Source organism: Artemia franciscana, chromosome 6 (assembly GCF_032884065.1).
Source record: "Artemia franciscana chromosome 6, ASM3288406v1, whole genome shotgun sequence".
NCBI lineage: Eukaryota > Metazoa > Arthropoda > Branchiopoda > Anostraca > Artemiidae > Artemia > Artemia franciscana.
The window spans coordinates 31,660,451-31,676,189 of NC_088868.1; the positions used below are offsets into that span (position 1 = coordinate 31,660,451).

Below are 15,739 nucleotides of genomic sequence, written 5' to 3' on the forward strand. Positions count from 1 at the left end.
CCGTGAGTTTTGACCCGATATCCGGGAAACTAAACAGATATGAGGCTCCTATTCCTGTACCATGGAGGCAGATACAATAGAAAACGGGAAAACCGGAAATAATAGGGACGAATTGAACTGATATCTTTTTTGTAAAAAATAGGGTAAATACCAGAAAGGAAAAAAAAACCGAATGATCTGTAAAATCCAAATATAATTTAGCAATAGACTTTCTATTGTATCTACCTCGGTTAGCAACAATTTTAGAGTAACTTAATTGGATTTTCTTCTTGCAATCAGCAACGGCGAGAGTCCGTAAGGATTTTAATGTTTTACTCACACTAATTCCCAACCACCGAAATGAAGAAACCGACGGGATAGAAAAAGATCCACAGATTAGAGGAGTAGTGATATTACTATTAAATGAAAGATATTCACACTTTGAAAGATTAAGAGAAAGTGCAATCGCATGAAGTTAGATGCTACTGTTGAAACAGACAAAGAAAGCCCTTTTTACTCCTACTGATCAAAAGAATGTCATCAGCATAGGCACGATGAGAAATATTTACAGAATTAAGGATGCAAGTAGGTGGGATAGAGGAAAGGACAGATGATATACAAAGTTTGAAAATACAGGGGGAGAGGACAGCACCTTGCTGGACCCCACGTCGAACTGGAATTTTACTTTCTGAAACCCTCATATCCGTTTCAATACGCAAAAAGGTATTTCAATGCCAATATCTAAGAAGAAAAATTACTGATATGTTGATACCATGACTAAAAAGGGAAAAGGTAGCTTGGGAATGCGTAACGGTGTCATAAGGCTTTGGAGAGATTCAAAGCACATAAATGTAACTCGAATCCCTTTTTAGTAGCATCAGTAAGAACATTAGCCAAAATTCGATGGGCCTGCTGGCAACCTACCCGAGCTGAAAACCCAATCTGATTTTCACCAAAATATGCTAAAGAATTAACTGATGGGAGGAGAAGATACTCAAAAATTTTGCATATATTGCAGGAAACCGCTATTGGCCTGTAAGATGCACACTCAGTCGGAATCTTTCCTTTTTTCAGGATCGAGTAACTGTTCCGCACAAAAACTTTTAGGCACAACCGCGGTGCATAAGCACATTTGAAACAGAAGTTGTAAATGTTGGATTTGAGCTGGACAATCAACATTTAGGTGTTTGGCACTTATACCATCACAATCAATAGAGCTAGACTTAAGCTTCTTTATAGCTTGTGCCACCGAAACTAAATTAACTAGGAGGATCTGGTTCTGGCGGAGTGATATGGGAAGCGCAGAAATAAGAAGCCTCATAAAAGTAGCTTGAACAAAATGGTTTATAGTGTTAAAAATCTTGTCGTAGTATTTGCACCAGTAGCAGGACTAATTGGGCTACTTGTTGACGAAGAGTCATCAATTTTATCTGAATTTACCACTTTTTTCCAATCTAAATTACTTGACGGGAATTTGCAAAGTTTAGATTTTGCAGACCGTAAATAATTTGTATACTCTAGTTTAGTTTTACTGTTTAAGCTGAAATACTACACTGCTACGTGGTCGTTCGCAAGAAACTCAAATACGTAGCCAAAATTTTGCTTTATTTTTTACTGATTTTAGACCCAGATCCCATGACCATTCAGGCTTCCGTGTATTAAATTTAACACGTTCTTCGGGAGCAGCCACCCTCTCAGCTTCCTTCATGCACGATATAATATCAAAATAATATTTGTTTAGAATATTTTTATTATTTACAAATTTAGATCCAACCTGAAGTAGCTGAAAAGGAACTTTTATCCTAGACAAAAAAGCTGTAAGGGTAGAAATATAAAGAGCCCAATTAGCCTTATTCCAGTTTCCCCTGGTAAAGCATCTACGATTCCCACGTCTAGTAGAACTATCTTGCGAACAAGCATGAAGGAAATTGGTAGGTGGTCTATATCGCTTTCTGTTTTATGTACAGAAATAGTGAAACAGATAAATTGGGAGAGCAAAGAACATGATCTATATTAGTAAGTCTCCTTGAATGATGGATGTAAGAAAACGGACGATTCTTATCCACTAGCTTAAACTTAGATAAAGACTCGAAAACCATATCAGACCGAATATTTAAATTCAATAAATCAGCATTAAAATCCCCGGCGACAACAAATTGGTAACCGAGAGATGATGCGGATTCTGTCACTTTTTTTTTTAAACACTACAGGTCTTATTCAGTAATTGAACCAATTTACGATCACAAGGAAAGTACACATTCGTAAGTATTAAATCGGCAATTTGCACGGCCAAGAGGTTTTCGTTACTACGGAATAGCGCAGGCATCGTGGATGAGAAGGAGCTATGTCTCAGTATACAGGCGAGGCCTCCGGAAGGTCTACCGAACGTAGACCGTGCATCACTCACAAACGTAATATGGTTTGCACTCCGTTTCAACAAGTTGGTGTTAGCTGAAGATAAACGATGTTCTTGAAGACAAACGGTGTCATAGTTTCTCAAAAATTTGTCAGTGATGTGCTCTTTTTGACGTATTCCATTTATATTGTACGAAATAACCAAGAACTTTTGCGACATCATTATTTCACACCGGTCGCAATACGAGACTTGAGCACTGGACATAATAGATTATATGAATTGTGAGAGTCGCCGCAGTTTGCACATTTAGGGCTATTTGTACTGGGCGCATCTTTCGAAAAAGTGTGATTTTCGGCGCAGCGCGCACATTTTTCCACCTGACTGGTTCAATCGTTGATAACGTGATCAGGAGACAAAGCAACATCGTGGTACACTTACGAAATCATAAACTCTGAAAATCTCGTAACCGATTTTTACCCCATTCTTCATAACGTCACGTTTTGCAAACGAATCCGAAAAGTCTAGCTTGATAGTTTGGGATAAACCAATTCGGTTTGCGTCAACGACTCCTGGATGCATTTTGAATTCGGAAGCATGAAATGACAGCGGGATTCCTTTTATTATTCCGAGGTAACGTTTCTGCAGAATCTTCGCGCCAATACCCGAGACTAATGAAAACACAATGATTATTTTCGCGATCATTGCATCTCAGACCCCCCCCCCTCCTCTAACGAGTCTACATGCATCCATAGGTAATATAAAATTTGCGAAGAAAACTACAATAACAAAATTCTTAGCTTATAATTAGTAGAAGGTTTAACACTTAGCAGACGCAAGAAGATATGACAAAACTATCAAACATGTAATTTTACCATATCATCCAAAATGGACAAAAGATTTGGAGAGCAACTAACAACCGCACATAAGATAACACACCTCCTTAACATAATATTTATAATAATATTATAATATATATATATATATATATATATATATATATATATATATATATATATATATATATATATATATATATATATATATATATATATATATATTTTAATTACATTTTTTAATTTGAGGGCCAACAGCACTTTGAACACTGTTAGAACTTTGACCGATTTTTGAGACATGTCAAGAAATTTCCAAGTGTGCTAGGATGTTAATATCGTCCTAGTTCCATCAGCCTGTCTCGTATTGTAACAATGAATAGCATTACCAGAGACTAACATAGTAGAACGTAAATAGCGACTAAGACCACACTGCCTTTCCATCACAAACACCAAAAACAAGAAGAACAATAGGGAATTTCTCAAGACAGTGGGAAACAAATTATAATAAATATTTTGGCCCTATGTCCAAGGGCCGTCCTCAGCAATACAAAAATATATAAGAAAAGACAACTTACAAGAGGATAAAATCAATAAAACTAAAATGAACAGTTTTTCAAAACAGTCCCAGCATCCTTACCTCAGCGAAGTTCAACCAGGACTGATAAATAAATTGTGATGAAACGAGGCAATTCATTGAAATGAAAGAGAACCTCTTAAAAGCACATTTTAGTTGCCTAAAATGTGACATTTAGTTGCCTAAAACTTGTGACAGGTTCTGTGTTAATATCTATTGCTTTTTTTATAACATTTCGTAAGGTCATTTTTAATTAAATTTTTATATAGAGCTTTTTTTTGAATATTCTCCTAAATCCCTATTTAAGGAAATATTATTATTAATCTTAAGTCTGATTTCAATTGCTTCTCGAACTACTTGCTTTATGCCAAGATCATTGCTAATAATGGCGGATTCTTCAAAAGTATTTTGTGGCTAGGATTTTCAAAAACATTGCTACTTAAATATTATTAATATTACTTCTGTTTCTTTTGATTCTGCTTTAAGCAGCCATGTTTTTTAAAATCCTAGCCACAAAATACTTTTTGAAGAATATATCATCATTGGGCTCCAATAAGTTTAGTTTTCCTCATTGTTGCAAGACAACACAAGAACTACTAGTAATAGGCATTAAACTGTTTAAAAAAAATAGTGATTGAATGATTAAAATTATGTAGGAACATATCATTTATGCATGAACTTATGTAAGAACATAGATGGTTTTGTAAGAACAAACATTTTGATGGACTTTGTCCTTTGAGGCACATCTAAGGCTACAGAAGAGGACGGAATCCAATGGAGAAGTAAAACTCTTCTAGACATAGATTATTCTGATGACTTGAGTGTTCCAGATGAAAATGTTAGCAAAATGAATGAACTTTTAGAGGTTTTGAGAGTTCATGGTGTTTTAACAGGTTTGAAAACAAATGTTAAGGAGACTAAGTTGCTAAGAATGAGAATAAGGGAATTATTAGTGAAGTCGGTGGGTGGAGTGAAGGTATTAAAAGTAGAAAAGGTAAGGCCCAGGGTATTTTTTCATGGTTGAAAAAAGTTTGGAAGAATAGGAAGACAAGTGCGCGGACCAAGGTTAGAATATGTGAAGCGACAGTGATGACAATGATCAGCATGATTCTGGAGCGTGGGTCCTCTGAAAAACAGAGGAGGATTTGCAAGATGTTTGTGGAGAAATTGTCTGCGGATTTGTTTACCATTCATTTCACGAAAATTTAGGAAGTGGAGCAAAATTTAGTTTCCAATATCTAGGGGGAGGGGAAACTCATTCCCAGGGGAGGGGAATAGAAAAAAGGGATTTTTATATGAAAATACCCTTAAACAGAATTTTTTTCAAAATTGCCAAGCGGGGAGATCAAGGGGGCACGGATCTCCTTTATTGGTACCACTGAAGCTACTTGGAGTGGTGACCGCGGTTGTATGTTGCACAAGCCCTACAAGGTTACGTCTAATACTATTTCAAATCTAGACTACTCCTATTTTATTCAATAAAGCTAAGGCAAAAATATCTGGACAAAAACTTAACAGTGGATAAACTGAAATGAATGCTCGTGGAAAACCACAAAAAATGACTTTACACAAAAGCATAAAAATCAAATAATGAAGGTTTTGCACACTGGGGCTACGGAAGCAGCAGAAAAAAATGTGGATCTATCAATCTACTCAGATACAGGAAATTTAAATATTCATTTATTTTATGATATTATTTTAAAATGGAACCCATTCCAAAACTATAATTTCGGTTTGCTAAATTACAAGAGGAGTAAATTGCAAAACTGAAAGAATAGCATCATTGGATGCCAGTTAATTGTGTATATTTCCTGCTGCTATGTTTGTCATGGAGTAACAATTGTACATATATTTGTCTAATCTTTTTTTTTCTGTTTTTTTTGGTACTTTTTAGATTATTTCTGTCTTAACGCCGAAGAGGTCTAGTTTTATACACGTGAAATATTCGTTGTGATTCTTTCTACTAGCCATAGAGTCCAAAATACACCAAGACATGGCAGGATAGACCAAGGCCGTATTCAGAATTTGTTTAGGGAGGTTTATTTTGTCGGGGGGATTTAAAGTTTTAAAAAACTTTAAGAACGCATGAAATTTTTTTATTAATTTTTAATACGTTTTTGCGAGATGGAAAAACATTTCGGGGGGGTGGTCAAACCTCCTGATCCCTCCCCTGGATACGGCCTTGCCATGGACCCACTGTTTATCTCAAAAGAACCACCAAGAATAGAAAATGTACTAAAATAACCTGAAGCTGCAAAAGTTCGATCCACATGCATGTTTTGCTACACATCAATGTCTAGCTACAGTCATTTTCGACCAATTACAAGCTGCTTCTTCTTTTATAAGTTTCTCTAATTTGTCCATAGTTATGATCGCTGGAAATTGATGTCCAACTGAGCACATATATGAAAGGGGCATAAAGAAATGTAGAGATTGTAAACCTAAAGAGAGACCAGAAAATGTACCAAGGCTATAAATAATCCCTAATCAGAGCAACCAAGGTTGTTGTTCATGACTATGAAGTCATCCCTATTTTTAGTTAGCTTCTTTTCTCTCTAGTTACATTTTGTTCTGATGTTTAATGATTTTAGTGCCTTTTCCTTTTCTTTTCAAGCATAAGTTTTTTATTTTTCCTTTTGCGATTTCAACTGAGTTTAGTTCTTTTTATTTCTCTGTGGTGCTTTTTTCTACTGTGATTTCTTAGTGCTTCAAGTGACACAAATACTACTTTTTACTTTCAATCTAAAGTGTTTTTTAATATCTTAGTGTTTCAATTTTTATGCCTTGAAATCGAATGAGTTAATAAAGGTTCGGCACAATATTACCCTAAACACTATTGTTAATAAGCCGTATGTTAATTATAGATTAGCATTTATACATCATTGTGAGTATAGTCTCCTGTGTTGAACACGCAACATAGCTTGTTGGTTGCACAAACTAAAGAACATGGGTGACTTATTAGAGTAGGAACTGGCTCTATTGTCGCCCAATAAAACTATCAACGTTATCTCACGGTTGGCGACACTTGGCATTTCTTCACTTTGTTATAGTTTTTCTGTCAGGAATTGAGGTCAGAAACTTACTACTACACGACTACTGCGCTGTGTTTACCAACTACACAAATTAAATAATTATTCTTATTTTTAAACTGAGAAGTTGCCAAATATCACCCACCTCTAGATGGCATTGAGGTTTTTTGTCGACACTAACGCCAGTTGCCGCTTTCGCAAGTTACCCATACTGTTTGACGCAAACCTCATCATGTTAAGACTGATAACGTATCTACAGTCATGCAGTCTGTATTTTGTACCTACCTTATTAGATAAAGGTTAACATTGCCAAGAAAGTTGATTTCTGAATTAATTTTAATAATCTGGTGTGAATACTGTGGATGCTTTGTGTGGTGAATACATTGTGGGTGCTTATTCTGATAAAGTTTACTGTTCCTTAGGTGCTTAATTTTATTTATAATCAAGAGCGACTCGTAAGTGTCACCTTTGCGCCTCTGTGGAATAGCATGGTGGCAATTCTGTCTGGTCTCTTTGGACTGATGGCATTGTGTTCAAAAAGTCTCGGAATGTAAGTTCCCTTGAATTTTAGAATTTCTTAAGGTATACATACAAGGGAAGACTTGGACCCCAAGTCCTCCTCCACCCCAAAAAAAAGAAATCATGTATATAAAATTTTGTTTAAGCAGTTAGAAACGGTAAATAATTTTCTTTGAATTAGAAAAGGTTGTGTAAAAATAATTGAAATAATTTATAAAAATGTAAATGAAAAACCTTACTTAATTGTTGAGTGTATTTTTGTGTAAAGTAATTTTAAGACAGGTTTTTACGTTTTGCCGAATTTGGGAAGACAGGAATTTATGGGAAACAGACGCATTTTTGAGCGATTAAAAATTGTCACAGGTTTGGTGGACAGGTTTTTGGTGCTGGCAATAAATGAAACCCAAAACGAACAGACATTAAATGAACAGTCATAGCGAAAAAATATACAACAAGTACTAATATAAATAAATAAATTACAAGAATTTACTATTTGAGAATAAATGAAACCCAAAACGAACACAAGTTAGATAAACAATCATAGCAAACAAACATACAATAGGTACTAATAAATAAATCTTAAAACAAGTGGAACTTAAATCGAATATTTAAATCAAGCTTGAAACGAACAAAAATCATTACAAACAAGAATTTGGGTTTTGCCTTCTTTGCTCACTGTAAAAGTCTAAAATCTACTAAACCCTCCAATTGAATGAGCCCCTTCCGAAGTTTATAAAACCACCCCTTGCATGGAGACTAACAATTATGCCTTATGGTCTTGGGGTTGATGGGGGGGGGGGAGGTTAGTTGCCATCGGATCACTTTTGTCTCTTAAAAAGGAAACTATAACTTTCAATTTCTAATCATTTGAGTCCCCTCCAAAGTTTATACGACCAATCTGGTTGTTGGAGTATTTCAAACAAAATGGCTACCTCAAAATTTTGATGGGATTCATTTGGGGAAAAGAGGGGGGTATCTATGCCCACTGATCACTATTGGTGACTCTTAAAAAGGTAGATAGAAATTTAAGTTTCGAATCAAATGAGCCACCTCAGACGTTTGTACGACCACCCCTCACAAAGAGCCTGATCCGCACTCAGGACATAACTTACAACACTCTCCCCGGGCTCTGGGAGACTGTGTTGACCGATTTGATCTTTAAACTATTTTGAACAAAATTGCTATCTCAAAATTTTGATCAGATGAATTTGGGGGGCTAGTTGCCCTCTGATCACTTTTGACTTTTAAAAAGTGCACTAGAAATTCTGATTTAAATTGAATCAGTCCCCTTAGAAGTTTATGCTACCATCCCTTCCCTAAAAGCCTTATATGCCCAGGGCATGATTTAGAACACTTGTCCCCAGGATTTGGTGGGCTGTGTTATCCCTGGAGTTTTGTTATATGATCTTCGGTCTATTCTGAACAAAATGGCTATATAAGATATTCAATCGGACCCATTAAAGGAAAAGAGGATTGGTTAGGGGCGGGGGTAAGTTGCAATCGGATCATTTTTTACTCTTAAAAAGGGTTTTAGAACTTTCACTTTCTAGTCATTTGAGTCCCCTTCGAGGTTTATACGACCACTTCTTCCATGAAAACTTTATATGCCCAAAGAGTATAAGTTACAACCCATCCCCCTGGCTCTAGAGGGGGTGGGGCATGTTGACCCCAAAATTTTTGCTATTTGATCATTGGATTATTTCAGACAAACTGGCAATCTCAAAATTTTGATCGGGTGAATTTTGATCAATTCTATTATGGAACTCCATCCCTTCGGATGTTCCTCTTTTTCTTTCTGCAAAGGCATTATTTCGTCGGGTCTTTCCAATTCAATAATTTTTCTCTCTCTTTATTAATCCTTTCCTAATTTGTATGTCTCTTCTCTTCTTTTAAAATCATTTTCAGCTATATGTTAAATCTGCTTCTAAATCTTCTATTTGTTAAATATCTTATCTATTCAATGTCCTTGTCTTGTTCCAGTTTTTTTTTTGTTTTTTTTTGTTTTTTTTGTATATATTTTATAATAGTGTTTTATTCTTGTTCTCTGTGGTCCATTACAAGCAAAGCTTCTTGGGCCTAGTAACCACTTTACTTTTGTAATAGTTTTTTTCTTTTAGTATCAATAAATTGATACTATTGATATAATATGATAATTGATACAATTGATTGATGCGTTTGTGGGAAAGACTGTGTGTGTGTGTGTGTTTGTGGGGGGGGGGTCTAGATGCCCTTTGATCCCTTTTGACTTATAAAAGGTAACTAGAACTTTTAATTTCCAATTAAATGAGTCATCTCTAAAGTTTTTACGACCTCCCCTTACTTAAAAACCTTATATGCCCAGGGGGAATAAGTTAAAACACTTGCTCCTGAGCTCGTGGTTTTTTTTCTACTCCAGAATTTTTAATATCTGATTTTTTAACTATTTTTAACAAAATGGCTATCTCAAAATCTTTATTGGATGGATTTGGATAAAAAAGAGCGTGAAGGGGGGAGGGGGGGGCTAGTTACCCTTCGGCCTCTTTTGACTCTTTAAAAGTGAACTTGAACAAAATGTGTCCGCTAATGTTTATACAAGTATCCCTTCTATAAGAACCATATAAGCCCCCAGGGCATAATTTACAACACCCCCTCCCGGGCCCCGGGGGGTTTTGTTAACCTTGGATTTTTTATTATCTGATGTTTGAAGCGTTTTTAACAAAATTGCTATCTGAAGACTGTTATTGGATTGGTTTGGGGGAAAATGGTGTGGGTGGGGGCTTCTGATATCATTTGACGCATAAAAAGTAGAATAGAATAGCACTTTATTAACAAGCAAACACTCACAACATAAAGAACTGCTGAACTTGTTGCTTTCTGTCAGTTAGCCTACATTGTATATAAAAAAAACATAAGCACAAAAGTTGAATATATAAACATAATCCACAACAATGAGCCCAACTGGCTTGTCAAATAAAAACGAGTACAATGAAAAAAATAAGTACATAAGTACACAAACATAAGTACATAATTAAAAAGTAAGTAACACAAGTAAAATGAATAAGAATGAGTATAGGAATAGAAAAATGTCAATAGAATGTCATATAAAAATGAAACATCAAAACTGAATCATTAACAATATAAATGACACATTAACATGATGCAATACCAATTTCCTTTATTAATTAGTTCAACAAACGCTGGTACAAAGCTCTTTTTGTAGCGCTCAGTTTTTGCATTAATGGGATTTAAAACTGGGATTTTTTGTGCTTTTGATCGAGGTAAACGGGGCTTTGGAGGGCAATAATGGGCTGGGAGTATACATTGAAAGCTTGGGTTACAACGCAGATTATTTCCGAAATTGGTACAAAGAGTAACACGTCCAGCTGTCAAGGTAGGGAGGTGCAATTCCTTGAGAAGGAAAATGTAAGGCACGTTCTCAGGGCTCTCTTCTGGACAATTTCTAGTCTATCGGACTGATCCAAGGTAAGTCCGAAATCCCACACCGGGCAAGCATACTCAAGCTGTGGACGGATAAAATATCTATAAAGGCGGAGTATGTGTGCTTTTGGACGCGAAAATTTAGCAAATAGCTTAAGGAGAGACAGAGATGTACTAGCTTGTTTGACAATAAAGCAAATGTGGGTATCCCATTTCAAATCACTAGTCAGTGTGACCCCTAAGAGTTTAGTTTTTATTACAATTATTTCAGTAGGTATTGGGGTAACAAATGATGGCTTTGATTTAAGAAAACTAAATGTCATAATATGAGATTTATGGGAGTTCACTTTCATTTTTGACTGGGCTGCTTCACTTACAACATCTTGGAGAGCAATGACATGTCATCCACAAACTTCCATCGATTGGCTAATTCATTAGCAAGATTGTTAATCATTACCAAAATTAGCAAAGGACCTAAAAGCGTACCCTGCGGAACTCCGCAAGAAATAGGGAGTGAATCAGAATAAACATTTTTATACTTAACAACTTGACTCCTATTTGACAGAAAAGATTTAATAATATTGGCTAGAAAATGGGGTCATTAAATTCATTGAGCAACTTTTCAACTAACACATTATGACTAACTAGATCTAAAGCCTTTTGGAGGTCAATTAAAAGGAGATTGAGCCAAGTATCTGGCTCGTCAAGTAATTTATATACAGTATCGAGGAGACTGACCAGGTAATGTGTTGTTGATAATCCTTTCATGTTTCTGAATTGTTGTTCATCAAGAAGTACAAGGCTTGTGTTTTTAAGCCAATCTTGCTACGAAACTCTCATACAGTTTAGAGAATACTGGTGTTAAGGTAATTGGTCGAACTCAATAAAAATCTAATTTAACACCTTTATTCTGTATGGGTGTAATGTATCCTTTTTTCCAGCACTTAGGGAATGAACCACTTCTAGTAATTGTATTAAAAATATTTGATAAAGGTTTTGATAACTTATAAGGAAATGCTTTTATTAAATCAATGGGGATATCAAGGGGGCATATTGAAGTTCTCTTTAGTTTACGTATTTCCGCCTCAACATCAGCAGGTTGTACTACAGGGATATCCTGGTCTGGTGCTGGGGGTGGGGGAATATGACATGAGAGAGCTGGAAATGTTTGTACAATAGCAGCAAGTCTATTTAATGAGTTAACTGTAGTTTCAGGGAGTACATCAAGATTAAAGTCAACATTTTTGACTGTTTTACCGCTAATTTTCTTGACTATACAGTCCAAGTTGACCGATTAAACTTTTTATTGCATCATTTATATACGGCTTATCATTAGAACATTTTTTTTCTTTTTGACCTCTGAAAAATGAATTAAATAATTATCGATTAGTTTTTTCTTGGAAAAGTTCGGCTTTCTTATACGAATCATTGGCGGCAAATACATCTTCTCATTGCTCTTCTGAAAGCCATGTACCAAAATTGAGTAGACCACTATCAGTAATTGGTCGATACTTAAAAACATCAAATTTATGCTTGCGGATATGATCTTGTATCGGATTTAGCAAAAGCGTAAGATGGTCTGCACCAAGTGGGGGGAAGGAATTGGGTCTTTGATAGAATTCATGCATGTTTGTACAAATAATGTCAAGGGAAGTACCACTTTTTGTGGTTAGGATATTAACAACTTGTTTTAAATTAGCTTCCCGACAAAGATGACTTGTATTTAGTTCATTTCCGTTACCAGTAAGTAGGATCCCAGCGTTTGGATGTTTAGACTGGAGGTAATCAAACGATGCATGGAGTTTTTCCAAGAAGTCTCTACGCTGCTCCGATTTTTGGCCGGGTGAATAATAAAAACAACCAACAATTATATTAGTTAATGGGCGTGGGAGAACTTTCGGTTTAACTTTAATCCAAATTATTTCATCATACTCATTTATTCCTAGAACATTAACTTCCCTTGGCGACAAATTATCACAACAAAAAATCATTACCCCTCCACCCTTTTTACCAAGGTAATGATCGTGTAGGTGGAGTTTAATAAACTCGTTAAAATGAGCCATCTTCAGAGTATCCAAGTTTTGGGACTGAACCTCGGTTATACAAATTTGATCTGATGCTAGTTTTTCGCCGTAATTTCTAAGAAAGAGTAATTTCTTAGAAGTAAATTCTAAGAAAGTTCTAAGTAGTTAGAACTTTTAATTTACAATCAAATGACCCCTCTTCGAAGTTTATGCGAGTATCCCTTTTATAAGAACCATATATGCCCCCAGGGCATAACTTACAACGCTAGCCCTTGGGCCCTGTGGGGGGGGGGTCAACCTTGAAGTCGACATAACCTTTTGTTATACGATCTCTGAACTAATTTTAACAAAATGGCTGTCTCAAAATTTTTGTCGGATGTATTTGAGGGAAAAAGGACGTGGGGGGTCTAGTTGCCCTCTGGTCTCTTTTGGCTCTTAAAAAGTAAATTTAACTTTCAATTTCCAATCAAATGAACCCTCTCTGAAGTTTATACGACTACCTCTTCTATAAGAACCATATATGCCCCCAGGGCATAACCAACAATATAATGCATTCTCCTAGGCGAACCTGAGTCTTATACATAATAATGGTAAGATAAGATACATAAGATAATATAAATTTTATTTTAAAAATGTATAAAAAACACTTTGCATCACCCACTAAGAAAGCCCCAAAGGGATTGTTGATAGCAGGTGGTAGTCTTCTCTACTCTACATAGTACTACATACAAACATATAAGCTACATACATATGCATACAAACATATTATTCTTTTGCAAGGAAAAATCTCTTAACTGCAGCCATGAAGGATGTCAGACGACTCAAATTTCTTATTTCAATTGGAATAATATCCCATACAGAGGGGGCAAAACTTCTAATTGCAAAAGTAGTATTTCTAAATGTATATACCGTATTAATAACCGTATTTCTAAATGGGTGTACCAGATTTGATGCCCCTCGTGTATCATGGCTATGGAGATCACTATTAATGGAGAAAACATTTTCGAAAGAAGAGGGGAGAATATTATTGATAAATTTATATGTGAAAATACTAACTTGGTAATCTCTTGTTTTTGAAATACCAAAAAGTTGATTCTTAGTGTAAAGTTCACTAATATTATGAGTAAACAAAGTTTTAGGTGACAAAAGTTTAACGGCTTTATTTTGGGCTTTATTTATTTGTAAAGTTCTTATTTCAATTGGAGTAATATCCCATACAGAGGGGGCAAAATTTCTAATTACAAAGTAGTATTTCTAAATGTATATACCGTATTAATAACCGTATTTCTAAATGGGTGTACCAGCTTTGATGCCCCTCGTGTATCATGGCTATGGAGATCACTATTAATAGATAAAACATTTTCGAAAGAAGAGGGAAGAATATTATTGATAAATTTATATGTGAAAATACTAACTTGGTAATCTCTTGTTTTTGAAATATCAAAAAGTTGATTCTTAGTGTAAAGTTCACTATTATTATGAGTAAACAAAGTTTTAGGTGACAAAAGTTTAACGGCTTTATTTTGGGCTTTATTTATTTGTAAAGCTCTTATTTTGATTGGAGTAATATCCCATACAGAGGGGGCAAAATTTCTAATTACAAAGTAGTATTTCTAAATGTATATACCGTATTAATAACCGTATTTCTAAATGGGTGTACCAGATTTGATGCCCCTCGTGTATCATGGCTATGGAGATCACTATTAATAGATAAAACATTTTCGAAAGAAGAGGGAAGAATATTATTGATAAATTTATATGTGAAAATCCTAACTTGGTAATCTCTTGTTTTTGAAATATCAAAAAGTTGATTCTTAGTGTAAAGTTCACTAATATTATGAGTAAACAAAGTTTTAGGTGACAAAAGTTTAACGGCTTTATTTTGTATTTTTCTATAACAGGACACAAAATTACTAGCCCATAAAGAGCAACCATAGCAAATATACGGGTAAAAAATAGCAAAATAAAGTAACCGAAGAATTTTATAGGATACTAGGTTTTTAACTCGGCGAAGCACACCCAGAGATCTGGACAACTTTGAAGCTATAATATTTGAATGTGTTTTCCATGATAGATTTTCATGAATCATAAAACCAAATATTTTGTTACCTTTACTTTTTTTTATTTGATTTCCGTTTATTATTAATTCTAAATTAGTTTCAATATATCCGAGAAATATTAGTTTCTAGATATCCGAGAAAACAAATGTAATTAGTTTTAGTATAATTTACTGTCAAAAGATTAAAATCTGCCCACTCAATAAACTCAGTCATTGCCTTTATCATTTTATCAAAAAATAGATCAACTGATGGAGCAGCTACGAGTAAAAGAGTTTCGTCTGTAAATAGGGTTATACCAGCCTCTGACAAATAATACTTAATCCGATCTATAAAAATTAAAAAGAGAAGAGGACTCAGTATGGAACCTTGGGGTACTCCGCAAGTTATCGCACTAGCCACAGAAGTAAAAAACCCATTCACCACTATTTGCTTCCGATCACTTAAATAAGATTCAAACCAAGACAAACTCTTTCCGGTCACACCGATTTTTTCAGCTCAAGTAATAACTGTTTATGATCAATCGTGTCAAAAGCCATCTCCAAATCTAGGAACAAAGCAGCTGGAATAAGACCCGCTTCAAACGACGTATTTACCCAGTCAACAAGTTTAATAGTTGCCATTTCTGCGGAATTACTTTTTCTAAAACCAAATTGAGTATTTATAAGAATTTTATTATTTTCAATGTAATCAGTTATCCTGGATCCAATCACCCTTTCATATATTTTAAAAAAAAAGGGAGGATAGAAATGGGTCTTTTGTTTGAAAGTTCGTCTCTCTTACCTCCTTTGTGCAATGGTATTATCTTAGCGACCTTCAAAACTTCCGGGAAAATTCCTTTTTCCATAGATTTATTAATCAAATCACATGAAACTGGTGTTATAACTGATTTAACTAATTTAGTAATCTTAAGAGAAATCCCGTCGACACTACTTGACTTAGATTGCATTC

General features: G+C 35.0%; 1 protein-coding gene across 4 annotated transcripts in view; it reads left to right on the forward strand.

Annotated features, from left to right (window-relative positions):
* The window catches only part of LOC136028317 (uncharacterized), a 79,431-nt gene that overhangs the window by 37,588 nt on the left and 26,104 nt on the right, over positions 1 to 15,739 (forward strand). For all 4 annotated transcript variants that reach the window (XM_065706083.1, XM_065706082.1, XM_065706084.1 and 1 more), the window contains exon 6: positions 7,194 to 7,321. In XM_065706083.1, coding sequence (XP_065562155.1) covers positions 7,194 to 7,321 — 128 coding nt within the window. The remainder of the gene's footprint in view (positions 1 to 7,193; positions 7,322 to 15,739) is intronic.